General features: G+C 53.8%; 1 protein-coding gene across 18 annotated transcripts in view; it reads right to left on the reverse strand.

The window, feature by feature from the left end:
- Positions 1-13,959: 13,959 nt before the first annotated feature.
- The window catches only part of ARHGEF2 (Rho/Rac guanine nucleotide exchange factor 2), a 39,916-nt gene continuing 37,373 nt past the window's right edge, over positions 13,960-16,502 (reverse strand). For 13 of the 18 annotated variants that reach the window (XM_045454409.1, XM_045454416.1, XM_045454423.1 and 10 more), the window contains 2 exons: positions 16,123-16,306; positions 13,960-15,115 (listed from right to left, as the gene is read on the reverse strand). In XM_045454409.1, the coding sequence (XP_045310365.1) occupies positions 15,042-15,115; positions 16,123-16,306 (258 nt within the window). In that variant the 3' untranslated portion in view covers positions 13,960-15,041. The remainder of the gene's footprint in view (positions 15,116-16,122; positions 16,307-16,502) is intronic. The other 5 variants (XM_045454410.1, XM_045454420.1, XM_045454421.1 and 2 more) reach the window with 1 other exon arrangement.

Below are 16,502 nucleotides of genomic sequence, written 5' to 3' on the forward strand. Positions count from 1 at the left end.
AGGTGCCCCCGACCCCTTCCTGTGTCCAGGGCAGGTAGATCAGCCCAAACTTGGAAGATGCCAAACTGGATTTCGCAGTCTGGGCCCGGTCCTCGGCCGCAGCAGGAAGGAGGAAAGAATGATGGTGGGCTTGCACCAGCTCTCCAGCACGTGCACCCCTGGCCTTTGGGGCACCACCTTCTACCTCCGACACTTGGAGTAATTTCTCCAAACAAAAGGATTTCCAATTGAGGAATTCTTCTGGCACTTCTAAAAATAGCTTTGTAATTTTTGTCACCTTCTTACAAGGGAAATCCATCAAGAAAGAGAAGAATGGAACAGCTGTTCAAAAGGAGGTGGTTTGGGGCACCTGGGTGGCTCAGTGGGTTGAGCATCTGACTCTTGGCTTTGGCTCAGGTCATGATCTTGTGATTTGTGGGTTCGAGCCCTGCATCAGGCTCTGTGCTGACAGTGCAGAGCCTGCTTGGGATTCCCTCTCTCTCTCTCTCTCTCTCTCTCTCTGCCCTTCTGCTCACTCACTCGCTCTCACTTTCTCAAAATAAATTTTAAAAAATAAAAAATAATAAAACGTTGTTTAAAAAAAAAAAAAAAAAAAAAGAGGCGGCTTGTAGAGCCCCAGATCTAGCCTCGGTGAGGCCTGCCTGTACTTAGTGCTGTGTCCTTGACCGTTGAGAGGTTTCCCCCAGTGTAGCTTAAAGTACTACAGGGTCCCCTCGCCGCTGCTCACCTGAGCTGGCCTCAGGGAGCCTCTGGCGCACGCCCCACCAGAAAGGATGTGGGTAAATCGCCCCTCGGTGGGACTGTGGAGCCGTCGGGAGTGGGTGAGCCCTTCCCACTGCGAAGTCAGCTGCGACAAGGCCCAGCTGGGAGACCGGGTCAGGCTCTGGAGGTCCCCTTAGCAAAACAGGAGGTTAGTAAAGTGTATTGATGGTTCCTCAGAGCCTCAAGGAAAGCAGTCCCAAAAGAGATCAACATTTTGTCCTCTGCTAAAAAGGCACAGGGAGAAAAAGTTGCAGTTATGTGATCCCGTTAGAGAAAACTCTTTCTTCCTGTCTTCTGAAAGTACTTACGGTCAGATCCAGGGAAATTAATCCTTTTCTCGTCAAATTCTAGTCCACACCGAATTCCTTGCCATACTAAGTATTTGTGACTGAAGCTAACGCACTGATTGGCCACAACGAGGCTCCTGACCACCGAGTGTGGATTTCTGGGGGAGCCCGAGGAAGCGGGGAAACCCCTGACATCTCGGCTTATCACACACACCTCAGCGCAGCACTGCCCCACCAGATCGTGACCTTTCCCAGGGTTACAACCAGTGGGCTTGGAGGTGATCCGTAATCTATAAGGGTCCTTCTCAGATGCAGGTCTCCTCAGAGTCCTGAGCCGCAGAGCGGGGGATGGGCAAAATTCTGGTGTGCATTCCTGCTGGGCCACAAAGTCTTACAGGACTAAGTGTCCTAGAGAAATAACGCCTGTCAGGAAAAGGCTATGGCTTTAACATCCTCAAAACCACCGTTTGGCAGCTATTTTAGTGATAAGTGATGCAGGCAGGAATCAGCAATGGATCCTAAAGATAGTGGGTCAAAGAGGAGTAACGGGACAGTCACATGGTCGCAGAGCAGCTCCTCACAAGACATTTATTTATTAGTCACAAAAGGAAGAACGCGGGGGCACCTGGGTGGCTCAGTCCGTCAAGCATCCCAGTCTTGGTGTCGCCTCAGATCCTGATGTTCCGGTTTGCGAGTTCGAGCCCCGCACTGGGCTCTGTACTGACAGCTCGGAGCCTGGAGCCTGCCTAGAACTCTCTGTCTCCCTCTCTCTCTGCCCTTCCCCTGCTCTCTCTCTCTCCCTTTCTCTTTCTCTCTTTCTCTCAAAATAAATAAATAAACTTTAAAAAAAGGTAGGGGGAGAATGGTACCTTCCTAGTGGAGAAACCTCACAGATACCACCTTAACTCGGTGATGGAAGATGTTAACTTCCGTCACCAGCGACAGGTGGCACGCACCTTCCTGAGGGATACTCTTAAATGAACACAGTGCCAAAAATGTTATAGCCCAAGTCCAAGCATAAGGAAATAGTAGACAAACCCAAGTTGAGAAACGTTATACAACTAAACTTTACTCCTTAAAAATACATGAGCCTAATCGTGGGAAATATCAGACAAACCCGAACCAAGGGATGTTACACAAATAACTTTTACTCTTTAAAAATATGTAACATTTAAAAATGTCATGAAATACAAAACCTAAGGAACTGTTCCCGATTCAAGGCGACTGCAAGGAGATGAGAACTGAATGTTACTCACGTCTGAGATTTCTTTTGTTATAAAAGATGTTACAGGGGACGTTTAGCAGCATCTCAGTGAGGTTTCTAGACTAGATAATATTGTAGCATTGTTACTTTGTTGATTTTGATCATCCTACTGAGGTTACATAAGAATACTCTTGTTTTTAAAGAACATTCTTGGTTTAGTGGGGGGGAGGGGGGCACTTGGGTGGCTTAGCTGGTTAGGCTTCCAACTCTTTTTTTTTTTTTAATTTTTTTTTCAACATTTATTTATTTTTTGGGACAGAGAGAGAGACAGAGCATGAATGGGGGAGGGGCAGAGAGAGAGGGAGACACAGAATCAGAAACAGGCTCCAGGCTCTGAGCCATCAGCCCAGAGCCCGACGCGGGGCTCGAACTCACGGACCGCGAGATCGTGACCTGGCTGAAGTCGGACGCTTAACCGACTGCGCCACCCAGGCGCCCCTAGGCTTCCAACTCTTGATCTTGGCTTGGGTCACAATCTCACCCGCATCAGGCTCTGCGCTGGCAGAGTGCACTCTCTCTCAATAAATAAATAAACTTTTTTTAAAAGCTCTTTTTTTTTTTTAATTTTCCGAAGTTTATTTATTTATGAGAGAGAGAGAGAGAGAGACAAGGTGTGAGCGGGGGAGGGGCAGAGAGAGAGGGAGAGAGAGAGAATCCCAAGCAGGCTCTGCACCATCAGCATGAAGCCCAATGCAGGACTTGAACTCACGAAGCCGTGAGATCATGACCTGAGTGGAAGTCAGACGTGCTCAACCGACTGAGCCACCCAGGCGCCCCTTAAAAATTGTTTTGTTTTTTTTTAATTTTAATGTCTATTTATGAGAGAGAGAGAGACAAGGTGTAAGCGCGGGAGGGGCAGAGAGAGAGGGAGACCCAGAATCCGAAGCAGGCTCCAGGCTCTGAGCTGTAGGCACAGAGCCCGACGCGGGGCTCAACCCATGAACCGCGAGGTCGTGACCTGAGCCAAAGTCCGAGGCTCAACCCACTGAGCCACCCAGGTGCCCCTAAAATTTTTTTTTTTTTTTTAATAAGGAAAGAGAAGACAGTCTTTCCCGAGGATTTTTGGACCCAGAGAACTGTGGTTGTGAAAGGTTGTCACTTGTGCTGTGTCAGGGCGCAGGGGACTGCGTTGGGCTGTGACCAGGCAGAGGAACTGGTCCGTGCAGAGATGCGGGCAGCAGGAACCACATGAAAAGTGAAAGAATAAACATTGCTTCCTGAGGGCCGTGGCGTCTTCCCGTTATTTCCCCTGAGTCCAGTCGGGTCCGCTCAAACTCTAAAATCGCACCTCTGGACCAACTCTTTCTTTTTTAATTTTAACTGGGCTCCATGAGGAGCACGGGGCTCGAACTCACTACCCTGAGGTTAAGTGCCGCATGCTGTACCCTGAGCCCGCTGGGCGCCCCTGGCTCTACTCTTCCGTGCTGCCTGCTGCAGCAAAGGAAGGAAAGCAGAGGTGAGGACGGGTGGGGCAAGGGTGAGGGTTTTCAAGCATCCTGGCATAACTGACATCATCCCTCCCCTTGAACGTGTTTCATCACTGGAGGCAGCTCAGGGCAGTCTCTGTTCTTTGCAGTAAAGGAGGCCTGCGGAAAACCCCGGAGGAAGGGAGTGACCCATGGGGCGGATCTGAGAGGGGGGTGCAGGTACTCAGAGCCCCTGGGCAGCCCAGGGGGGACACGAGGGCGAGCCTCGCCCAGAGCAAGTGGAGTCTGCACCATGAGGAGGAACACACTGCAAAGCCTGGAGGCTGCGCGGGCAGGACCTGGTGGCGGGGTGGGCGGGGCAGTGGTGCTGAGCGAGTGGAGATGCCGGGAGGGACCGCAGCCCTGGCCTGGCGGCCACCAGGACTCTTTCCTCCGTGCTGTCCTTGCGCACAAGGACGCACCCTGCTTCGGTGTTGGCTGGCACCCCACTGTACGAACTTACCACTATTGGCTTCCCATTCACCTGATGCGTAAGCAGCTCATCCATTTGACTTGTCCGCGTGAAGCTACGTCAAATGAAGTGCCTGTGAACGTTGGTGTACAAGTCTTCATGTGAACGGATACCCTGATTTCTCAGCGTAAGTGCCTGGGAGCGGGATGCCTAGGACATATGAAGCATATGTTTAACTTTTTAAGAAAACACCGACTTGGTTTGGGCTCGAACTCACGAACCACAAGATCGTGACCCGAGCCGAAGTGGGACGCTCAACCAACTGAGCCACCCAGACGCCCCAAGAAACCCTTGAGTTGTTTTGCGAAGTGATTATATCATTTTACGTTCCCGCCACTTCCTTGCTAGCACTTGCTGTGGGCAGTTTTTCATCTTAGACATCCTCCCAGGGATGTGTTATAGCTCATCGTGGTTTGAGTTTGCATTTCCCTAATGGCCGATGCTGTCCAGCATCTTCTCGGTGCCTCTTTGGTATCCCCACATCATCTCTGATGAAGTATCTGCTCAAATCCTTTGCCCATTTGAAAAATAAAGTTGTTTTCTTATTATTGAAATTTTTTAATGTTTATTTTTTTATCTGTGAGAGAAAGGGGGGAAGGGGAGAGGCAGAGAGAAATGGGGACAGGGACCTAAAGCAGGCTCTGTGCTGACAGCACAAACCATGAGATCACGACCTGAGCCAAAGTCAGCCGCTTAACCTACTAAGCCACCCGGGCTTGGCCCCAAGAGCTCTTTAGGTATTCTAGATACATCCTTTATGAGATCTCTGGTCTGCAAATGTTTTCTTTCAGTCTGTGGCTTGTCTTTTCATTTCCTTCACAGTGTTTCTCAAAGAGCAGAAGTTCTTAATTTCGATGAAGTCCAATTTATCAGTTTTTGCTTTTGTAGATTATGTTTTTGATGTACCTTAGAAATCTTTGCCCGACCTAAGGCCACAAATTTTCTCCTTTGTTTTCTGGTAGAAGTTTTGGGGTTTCAGGTTTTACATTTGGATCTATGACCCTCTGAGTTCATTTCCGTGCATGGTGTGAGGTAGGGATTGGAGGTCTCTTGTGCACGCTCTTTTTTTTAATGTGGATATTCAACTGTTACATAACCATTTGTTGAAAAGACTGTGCATTCTTCAATGACTTTTCTTTGCACCTTTGTCAAAATCCAACTGGCCATAAGCGTGTGGGTCTATTTCAGGACTTCCAGTTCTGCTGCACTGATGTTTGTCCTTTTGCTGGTACCACACCGTCTTGACTACTGTTGCTATAGTTTTTTTTGTTTGTTTGTTTTGTTTTGTTTTGTTTTGGTTTGAACATTTATTTATTTTTGGGACAGAGAGAGACAGAGCATGAATGGGGGAGGGGCAGAGAGAGAGGGAGACACAGAATCAGAAACAGGCTCCAGGCTCTGAGCCATCAGCCCAGAGCCCGACGCGGGGCTCGAACTCACGGACCGCGAGATCGTGACCTGGCTGAAGTCGGACGCTTAACCGACTGCGCCACCCAGGCGCCCCTGTTGCTATAGTTTGAGTAGACCAACTTTACCTTTTTGCAAAATTGTTTTGGCGATTCTACAAAATCGTTTGGCTCTTTGTGTTTCCATATGAATTTCTGAATCTGCTTGTCAATTTCTATTTTTAAAAAGGCCTGCTAGAGTTTTTATTAGACTTGCATTAAATCTACATACCAATTATAAGGAGAAGTGATATCTCGTTGAGTCTTGCAGCACATGAACTCATTTATACCGCTCCATTTATTTAGGTCTCCCTTCCTCCCTTCCTCCCTTCCTTCCTTCCTTCCTTCCTTTTCCTTAAGTAATCTCTGCACCCAAAGTGGGGCTCAAACTCATGACTCATGATCAAGAGTCAACTGCTCTACCAACTGAGCCAGCCAGACACCCCTATTTAGGTCTTCTTTAATTTCTCATGGCAGCATTTCGTAGTTTTCAGTGTACCAGGATTGCACGTCTTTAGTCAAATTTATCCCTAAGATTTTTATTTTTATTTTTGATGCTCTGCCAGTTTCATTTTAATGTGGACAATGAAAGACAGATCTCTATCTCTGCCTTTGCAATTTTTCTGTAAGTCTAAGACTATTCCCAAATATAAAGTTGAGAGAGAGAGATTGATCTGGAACTTGCCCACGAACCTTGAAGCTTCCCGTGCCCCTTACTGAAACTGCAGTGAGTCTCTGCAGACGTGGGGAGGTGTGGCAAGGTGGTTGGCGGGGGGTGGCGTGAGGGGGGAGGGTCTGGATTAGGGTCAGGTGTCCTGCTCCTACCATCTGTCATCCCCGGAGCATCTGGGAACATCTGTCTCTACCACAAGTGCAAATGCAAAGCTCCCTTCTCCTGCTCTGGGGGCCTGGGCGGTGGGGAGTAGTTCTGTCCCTCCTGCCTCCCGTTCCCCTTTACCAAGATTTGGGAGTGCACGCGCAGGGGTGTGGGGCTGGAGAGACGTGTGGGCTAAAGCTGGTGACTGAGGGGCAGGCCCAGTCCCTAGAAGTCCTTCTTATGTAAGGCAGATGCCATAATCTACCACTGCATGTCCTGGGACTCCAACTGAGATAGAAAACCGGCTGGTAAAGCCTGGCTTCAGAGGACAATAGGAACGCGAGGAATAACGAAATCCTTTCATGGGATCCGGGTCCTCCTGTCTCCTGGCGGTTGTGTACAAAGACCGTCTGGAGAGGAGCTGGCTATTGTCCATCCGTCCACATCCTGGCGCTGTCTCCCTTGAAGACTAGGAGTGTCCCAAGGGCAGGGACTGGCGCTTGGGGCCCTGCAGAAGGGGGTAGAGATTATAGGGGGAAAGAAATGCCTAAAGGGTTTCGTGATGTCTTGGAGAGCGCTAGATTCTAGAAGTCAAGAGACTTTCCTCTCACGTCCTGACTCTGCCACGACTTCTCTGGTGGCCTTGGGCAACTCACTTTCTCTCCTTACTGTTTTTTAAATGTTTATTTATTTTGTGAGGTACCTGGTGGCTCAGTCGGTTGAGCGTCCGACTTCGACTCAGGTCAGGATCTCGCGGTTTGTGAGTTCAAGCCTCGCATCGGGCTCTGTGCTGACAGCTCAGAGCCCGGAGCCTGATTCGGATTCTGTGTCTCCCTCTCTCTGCCCCCTCACCTACTCACACTCTGTGTGTGTCTCTCTCTCTCTCAAAACTACGTAAACATTAAAAAACAAGTAATGTTTATTTATTTTGAGAAAGAGAGAGTGAGAGCGGGGAAGGGAAGAGAAAGACAGGGAGAGAGAATCCCAAGCAGGCCTCTGTCAGCGCAGAGCCTGACTCAGGGCTCAGACTCAGGAACGGTGAGATCAGGACCTAAGCCGAGATCAAGAGTCGGATGCTTAACCGACTTTCTCTCCTTATTAAAAGAGAAGTTGAATTAGATGATCTTAGCGATCCCAACCATCTCAGAAAGTATATGAGAAGACCATATATTTCTTTTTTTTGTCTCCCCTGCATCTAGCATAGAGCCTGACACATAATAAGGGTTCAAGAAACGCTGTGGACAGTGAATGAATGAATGAATGAACACACGAACTAACAAAATAAAAAAATAAAAGGATCCAAAGTGAAGTTCTAAGATGAGCCAGCTGGTGGCGTCACCTCTCTTTGTGACCACGGGTGCTGCTAGTGTCAGAACAAGGAAAGGACTCAGATTAGAAATGAATAAAGGACAAACGATCAGAGGACCAGATATTTCAGGGACGCCTGGGTGGCTCAGTCGGTTAAGCCTCAGACTTCGGCTCAGGTCATGATCTCGCGGTTCATGAGTTTGAACCCCACGTGGGGCTCTGTGCTGACGGCGTGGAGCCTGCTTGGGACCCTCGGTCTCTCTCTCTCTCTGTCCCTCCCCTGTTCTCGCAGTCTCTCTCTCAAAAAGAAATAAAATCTTAAAAATAACAAAAATATTTTTAAAAATGGGTAGCAGAACCCTGGAATTCTGACCCACTTCTGTTCTCCATCAAAGAGAAAAAGAAGTCCAATGCACTGACCAGTTCACGGCCAGTCATCGTGCTGCTGGGTGGCTGGAAGAATAAACATGGCCCTGACACAGAGAGGGACTGGCACAGAGGCACCCGGGAACAGTCCCTAAGGCCAGCAGGTGGCCTGTGGGGCTCACCTGAACTTGGGCTCGGTATGTCCCTTCTGCCACCCACTCCATACCCACCCCTTGCTGAATGACCCAAACAGGCTGGCGCCCAGTCTGGGTCTCTCCTGGAGGTTCATCACACCCACTGCTGATTGGTGTTCCAGAAGGGCCCTTCTCCTCCCCAGCACTCCAAGGGAATTGGAGTTCAAGCATCTTAATTAGCTGGCAGAGGGCAGGAAGGTGTTGAATGTTCTGGAACGCCTGAAAGAAAGCCCTCTCTTATCTACCCACCTCCCACCTTCTCTTTTTCCCCATCACAGCACATTTTGCAAAGGATACGGGTATGGGCACAAAAGGGGAAGACCCAGTGAGGCATTTTTACCAGTTAGGACTGAGATCATGGGGAGACAGGATGAGGTGTGGGTGGGGGTGTATCTCAGGACCCACGCGTCTCTGACATGGGCTCGGGGATTGGAGGAGGGGGTGGGGGTCCCGCCGGCCTCTGATTCCACAGACTAGAGCAGGAAAGGGTGAAACGGCAGGGGGTGACAGGCTGGCAGGACAGCTTCAGACTCAGGAGCAGCACTGAGGGCGGGCCACTCAGGTCCCCACAGGCTGTGCTCCGGGAGGGGGCGATGAACAGGAAGCTGTGACTCCCCCACTTTCTCTCCCAGCCCTTAGCCTCAAGGTCACTTGCTGCAATGAATTCCGACCCGTGTTTTAGTTGGCACTCTTCCCTGGGCATGGTGACAACAGATAGCTGTGCTGTACCCCGCTCCTTTCCAGCAGAACCCCTCAGATTTTCCTTTGAAATAATAATCATTCACACAAAGAGCAACCTACAAAGTGCTTCCTGACATGCGTTATCTCATTGAATCACGCCAGTCCTGTGGAGCAGAACCTTCTGTCTGAAAATGCTAACAAGAAAACGGAGGCTCAGGAGAGTGAAGTAACTTACCCAAGTCACACAGCCAGTGAGGAGCAGACCTGGAACTCCAGAACCATCCGGATTCCGTGCCCTCGTGCCCACCCCACCCCTGCCCCCAGGCCCCAAGACAGCACTTTCTGCAGAGAAGGGGGTCCCCGCGCCAGGTCAGGAAAGGAGGGGGCTCCAAGTTTGGCTCCTGTCATCCCTCAGACGGGGTACCCCTGGCCCTCGCCCTGCGCGGAGGCTTGGGTCTGCCCTCCCCAGTGGCTGACTCCCCCTTGTCCCCCCTCCTCTCCCCGGTAGAGCCCTTACCGCTCACAGGTGCACATCGGCCCGCGCACCTGCCCCTTGGGGCGGCCGGCGCTCCCATCCGGGGGCCCCTCCAAGACCGGCGGAGGGTGGGGCGCAGCCTGTCCCTTCGGGGCGTGGCGGGGGCGTGGCGGGGGCGTGGCTCGCGGCCGCTCAGGCCCTGAGGGAGGCGCCTGCACCCCAGCGGCTCGGGCCCCGCTGCCCCGAGGCCAGTTCCTAGCCCTGAGGGTCACGGTCGGCCCGACCCATGGGTCTGTGGGGGCGGCCGGCTTGCAGGGAAACCTGGTGGTGCTGTGGGTGCTGGGAGCTGTGCCTGGCGAGCCCCCGGCCCCCTTCCGACACTTTTGTCTTCAACTTGGCCCTGGCAGGCCTGGGGCCGCCCTCACTCTCCCCTTCTGGGCACCTGAGTCCGCCCTGGACTTCCGCCGGCCCGAAGTGCCCTCTGCAAGATGGCCCCGAAGGCCACTGTCCTCCACGTCTGCGCCAGCGTCCCCCTCACCCCCGGCGCATGGTGGCCGTGGCTGCCGGACCAGGCACCCGCCTCTCGCTTTCCTGGCCCTGCACGGCCACCCTGGCGGTGTGGATGGTGGCCGTCCCGGTGACGGTGCCCACGACTGTTTTGGGGCCGAGGGTGAGGTGTGGGGCACCCGTCTGTCTGCTGCACTGCCACGGCAGGTACTGGCCGGGGGCGCTGGCTTTCGTGGTCCCCGGGTCCCCTGGCTACCACCTGCTGCGGCTGTCGCTGGGCAACGGCAGAGTGGCAGGGGCGTGGCCCACTGTGTCCCTACGCTGGAGGCCTCTTTCTTCCTCTGCCGCTTCCCCAACCACCTGGACACTCTCATGGAGTGCTGGTGACGTCTGACCTGGTGCTCTGGGATAGCATCTGTCTACGCCATCCATACCCCCGTCTTCCCTGTCACCACACGGCAACGGCTGCCTGAAGCCCGTGCCGTCCTGAGGCAGGAGCCTGATGGGCCCTGGCAGATGCCTTCAGGGATCTGTGAGCAAGGCTGTGACCCTAGGGCCCGGGCCGGCTGGAATTGGGGGCCCTAAAGACCGCAGGCAGGTGGTGGGTGGAGAGCACTCTGCCAGGAGAGAGGTCCTTCTACCATGGCCACCAAATTGGACAAAGGGACACCTGGGGGAAGGGTGCTGAACACCCTACCCTCCTTTTCTGGGCTCCGCCAGGGGCAGAACCCTGCACCCTAGGGAGAGCTGGCGTGGGCTGCGGCACCCTCTGGGAGTCTCTGATCTCTTCTGGGTGTGGTGGAATGTGGGGTCACGTGAGGGAGCTTAGGTCTTTGCTCACCTGGAGGTATGGGTAGGACAAGGGGAAGGAGGAAGGTTGGAGAATAACCTGTATCATCCACGACTGTCTGGACGCTTCCACCTCTGGTTCCGTTGCCCCGTTTCTGCCTTTTGTGAGCATTCTCAGGAAAACTCCCGAGGGTCCTAGACTAAGGGGTCAGAGGTCAACACACCAGCACCTGTTTCCCTCTGTCTGCCCTCCCCGACACCCCTACCCTCACCCCAAATAGGGTGTACCCTTGCTCTCTGGTGCCAGAGCCAAAAGTGTCCCCCCCCCCCCCGGCCATCTCCACCGTACAGCCTCCCAGTGGCGCCCAGAGAAACCTGGGGCCTGCAGACCTCAGCTGAGAAAACGGAGTCCTCGGGCAGGGGGATGCCCTGCGTGAGTCCTGCTGGTCTCTGGCATCAGCCCAGGCCCAAGTGTAAACACCCTGAGTGTCCATCCTTAAACAAGGATTTGGAGGGAGAAGTGGGGAGAAGGCAAGGATGTGGGTGGGGCGTAGGGAGGAGAGAGAGAGCGGAGGGATTGGGAGAAGAGGGGGCTGCAGGCACGTCCAGAGAAGTGGGAGCCAGAGTCAGAGGCTCGTGAGGGTGTCCCTCCCTCCTGTCCCAAGTGTGCAGCTCAGAGGATCAAAGCACCCAGAATCACATCCTAGCTCTGACGCTAACCAGCGGAGGGACCTCGGTAAGTGACTTGTCTCTACTGGTTTTCTCATCTGTAAAGTGGGGTGTTGAGGATTCAACGGTACCTGAAGTCGTGTGTTGGCTATTGTTCTTACGCTTCATGTAAAATGGAATCAGAGAGAAGGAAGAGGAGGAAAAGAAGGAACAGGCGGCAGCAGGGAGACAGGGATCCACGGCCAGAGATGGGCCAGAGATGGCTCGTTTGGGATAATGTTTACATGCCCTGGAGTGAAATGGAAGTTTCACATGAAGAACTGAGAGAGCTGCCTGGCTGGCTCAGTTGGAAGAGCCCGGGACTCTTGATCTCAGGGTCGTGAGTTCAAGCTCCGTGGTGAGTACAGAGCAACAGAAAAAGAGAGAGATCGGAAAAAAAAAGAAGAAAGGAACTGAGTGAGGGATTGGCCTCTGGTTTCCACATCCATGGAGACCCAGCAGTGATACGGGAGAGCACTCTGGCCTCCCAAGGACCCAGAGCGACAGCAGGACATTAAGCCATGTCAACGACATTTAATTAGCTGCTTGATGTTTAGTTTCCTCCTTTTGATGTTTAAACTGGTTCACGTCTGTCAGGATAGGAAATCCTGTTCCCAGTCAATTCAGGATGGAAAATCCTCCCCTCTCGCCACCCCTGCAGCTCCTCTGATGGCTTTGCTGGGATATTGGCTCCCAGGGGGCATCTGTGCTAATGGGGCCTGGAGGTAAATATTGAGTTTATTATTCTCTTTAGTTTTGGTTTTGGTTTTTTTTTTTTTTAGAGAGCATGCACCTTGCCGAATTCTTTTTCTTTTAATGGTTGTTTTTAAGAGAGAGAAAGAATGCGAATGGAGGAGGGGTGCAAAGAGCGGGGAGACACAGAATCTAAAATAGGTTCCAGGCTCTGAGCCATCAGTACAGAGCCGGACGCGGGGCCTGAACCCAGGAACCACGAGATCATGACCTGAGCCAAAGCTGGACAGTAAGCCGACTGCACCACCCAGGTGCCCTGGTAAATACTGAATTAAACAGGCCCAAGTCAGAGATGAGGGACCATGTGCATCTAACCTTGGAGAGGAGAGGGGTGGGAAAGGCAGGGGAGGGGCAGTGAGGAGGGCCCGCTCGCCAGCTGGGCGCTCCATGCAGTGGAAGGCAGGCACTGGTGAGAAGCTGGGCCCTGGCTCCCTGCGGTAAGCGGCCAGAGAGCTTTGAACCCGCCGTGGGGAGGACAGACGCTGACTGTGTTCCAGAAGAAGGGCTTAGGGAGGGCACCGCGGGCAGAACCCGGAAAGCTGCAAGACTCATCTACGGGAGCAGCCAGGTCAGAGAGGGGTGGACATCAGGTCTCAGGCCCAAGAGGTGGCAGAGGGCCAGTGCTGCTGGGAATACACCAGTGCTGTCCTCATGAGCCATGGGTTTCCCCACGTCCACCCTGAGCTCCGGGGCTCCGGTCTCCCCTTCCCCCTGACCAGCATCCCTCACTGGCTGTGTGACATTGGAGGAGCCCGCACTGCCCTCTCTTGGCCTGAGCACTATCACCACCCCCCCGCACACACACACCCCAACGCTGGCCCCTAACAGGTTTGGGACCCAGCCCCCAGCCAAGGAGGCAGCACACTAGAAGCCGGTGCTCAGGGGGGAAGTGGAGGGCTGGCTCCGGCATCCCGGCCGGGCAACCTTCCCTTGGGCACCTGCCCACCTCAGGTCCCAGAACAGCGGAGACAGCACCTGCCAAAGGCCAGATGCCGTGGGCCAGACGTCCAGGACGGAGGTGCGGCCCCAAGCCGGCCCCCCAGCTGATTTCAGTTCCTCTCCTCAGCGGAGGCCTTCCGCTGTGCCAGCCAGGGTACCACCAGTGCGTGTGCCTGTGAGTACCAGCGAGCGTGCGCACCAGCACGTGGCCACCGGCCGCCCTCCCTCCTCCCCCCCACCCCAGGTACTGACCAGAAACAGGAAGTAAAATGAACGGAAACCGAGAACTGAAACCGACGTAATCTCTCGCCGCCTCTGGAAGAGGTCGCGTGGGGGCTGTGACACAACACAGAACTGGGGCACAGTGACTCTAGGGACAGGCCGACAGGAACTGTGTCCGGAAGGGAGGCGTGGGGGCAACAGGCTGACGTCATTTCTGAGCAGGACACACAAAGGGGGCGGGGGGGGGGGAGGGCAGGTGCTTCACCAGAACCCAAGTGCCCCTCACCCCACCCTGATGCTTGGGGACATCCACGATGACAAAACGGGCTGGGGCAGCTTCTCCTGTCAGTGGCCTGTCTTCAGTGAGATGCCCGCTTCCTGTGAGAGGAAAGGCCCCTTCGGGGGTTGGGGGGGAAGCAGCTGGTGCCTGCCCCTCCCCCCACCCCCAGCAGTGCCCCCGGCAGGGGAAGAGGGGGGCAGAAGACACCTAGAGACAGCACTTTGTGGGGTTCCAGGTCTTTAATTTTCCCTGCTTTATCTTTTTTTTTTCTTTTTTCTTTTTTTAACAATCAAATTGGCAGAAAATGGCTGGGGCTGGTGGGCACTGGGGGTCCACTGAAAAATCCCCAAAATTCACACTGAGGTTTCAGTCCCGGTTGCTGAGGTGGGGATGAGGTCAGGCTTCACGGAGATTTCCCAACTCACCCTAGAACATTTTTCCCAAACGGCTGGAGAAGAGGTCAGAATAGGTCCCCCATTACTGTAGATGAGGATATGGTCCCCCCACCCCTCAAGCTCTTCTGATAATCGGAGATAGAAGGCTGTGGTTTCTAATTGCCTAAAATCATCTCTTAAAAATAGAAAACACGTGCAGTTGGCTTTGGTACAAAAAAGAAAACAACGACAACAAAAAAACATTCTGGTCCCGTGGGTTTTCCCCTCGCCCCCCCCAACAAAGCCGTTAGGGCCACCTCAGCCCCTCCTCCATCAGCTCCGGAAGCCAGGCGGTGTCCCTGGGGCTCCCGGGGAGGAGGGACAAGGGAGAAGAGCAGTGCGAGGCTGAGGGGGAGGGAGAGGGGCGTGGCCCTGCCCACAGCCCCTCTTGGGGGGCGGGGGGGGGGGGGTCAGCAGGGTCCTGCGGTGCAGCCCCTCCTCACAGACGGTGTTGCCCAGGAGGGGCGTCAGGGTTAGAACCCAGCAGCGGCACGGTTAAGCCTGAATAAACCCCAGTAGTGTTACAGGACAAGGCCCCCTGATCCCTATGGCTTGGTTCCCATGTCCCTGGTGCTCTAAATCTCCCCACTCCCTGCGTCACTAATAAACAATAAATAAATAAATTTTCCTAAAGTAGAGGGAAGAAGGCATGAAAAACTGGCATCTGTGGTGTAGCTTCTGGATGCCACCAGGGGGCGCTGCGGCCCAATTCCTCCAGCTTCCTAAGCGGCCCCAGGTGTCCAAGGAGCCCAAGAGCTGACAAGGACAATCAGCAGTTCTAATGTTCCCTCATCATTGGCGGATCGGAGTCCCCAGAGTTTGCCTCCCTCGGTGTGTTCTTCATGGGGGCACAGGACGGGGGAGGGGCCCCCTTAGCTCTCGGAAGCCACAGGCTCCCCGTCGCGAGTCTCCGTCTCTTCCGGGATGTCCTGCATTCGGGTGAAGTCTAAAGGGGGACGGGGCAGCGTTAGTGAGAGGGCACCCGCTCTGCGAGCAGCTGCACCCCTACACTGACGCCGCCCCATGTCAGCAAAGTAATGTTCCCACACCTGTGTGCCGCTTCCCTTCTTGAGGATAGGAGGATACGGCTTGGCCAATAAAATACAAAATACTCTGGGGCGCCTGGGCGGCTCAGTCGGTTGAGCATCCGACTAGCTTTTGCCCCACATTGGCCTCTGCCAATGACAGCGTGGAGCCGGCTTGGGACCCTCTCTCTCCCTCTCTCTCTGCTCCTCCCCTGCTCGTCCTCTGTCTCTCTAAAATTAAAAATAAAATAAGATAAACAAATAAGGGCGCCTGGCTGGCTGAGTAGTGGAGCATGGGACTTGATCTCAGGGGTGTGAGTTCAAGTGGCCCCACGCTGGGTGCAGAGATTATTTAAAAATAAAATCTTAAATGGGGTTCCGGGGGCAGGGGGTTCAGTTAAGCATCTGACTCTTGGTTTTGGCTCAGGTCATGATCTCACAGTTTGTGGGTTCAAGCCCCACATCAGGCTCTGTGCTGACAATGCAGAGCCTGCTTGGAGTCCCCCCCCCCCCCGCCCTTCCAGCCCACATCTCTCTCACTCTCAAAATAAATAAAACTAAAAACAAACAAACAAATAAGATACAAAATATTTTAAGATGGTTACATAAAGGCACACTAGCTTTTGGTTATTTTGTGTTTCCTGAACAAACTATGAGAACTTGGAAGGTCTTAGAATTCTTTTTTTTTTTTCTTAGAAACCTATTTCTACTTGAAGAGGCTGAGATCACACTCACTGGAGGAGACAGAGGCTCCTACATTTGCTTCCTAGAGCTCCGCCACCCGCTCACCATCAGAAGAGGCTGCAGGTGTGTCCTCTGTGCCCCTCCCAGGAGTCACCATAGCCCTGGGAGGTTAACTAGGGGTCACCTCAAATGTCCCCAGGACACACAGCCAAGGGCGGCACCCCACCTCCTTTCTGCGCCTCACCTCGCGGACTATGGGGAGGGGACAGGCGGCTGCCCCCCTCCTCCTCGCTGCCCGTGTCGGGGTCGCTGCTGTCCTGCAGCCGCTCCTCGGGGCTGCCCAGCTCCTGCCTCTCTCGGTCCTCAAAGGGTCGATGGATAGAGCGAATGGTCACAGACAAATCCAGGCGGTCGTGGCCTCGGCTGGGCTGTGACGGGCCGGCAGGAAAGGCAGCAGGCCGAGGAATGAGCTCAGCCAGGGCAGCACCGCTGAGCGCCTTGTGCCCCTGACCGCCCGTCCCAGCCCCCCAGTTGCCCAGTTCTGTGCCCCATTGCCTATCCCAGCCGCCCAGACCGCCCGTCCCGGCCCCCCAGTGCTTCTGGCCTCGGCCGGTCGCCTTCGGG

The sequence above is a fragment of the Leopardus geoffroyi genome, chromosome C3, assembly GCF_018350155.1.
Source record: "Leopardus geoffroyi isolate Oge1 chromosome C3, O.geoffroyi_Oge1_pat1.0, whole genome shotgun sequence".
NCBI lineage: Eukaryota > Metazoa > Chordata > Mammalia > Carnivora > Felidae > Leopardus > Leopardus geoffroyi.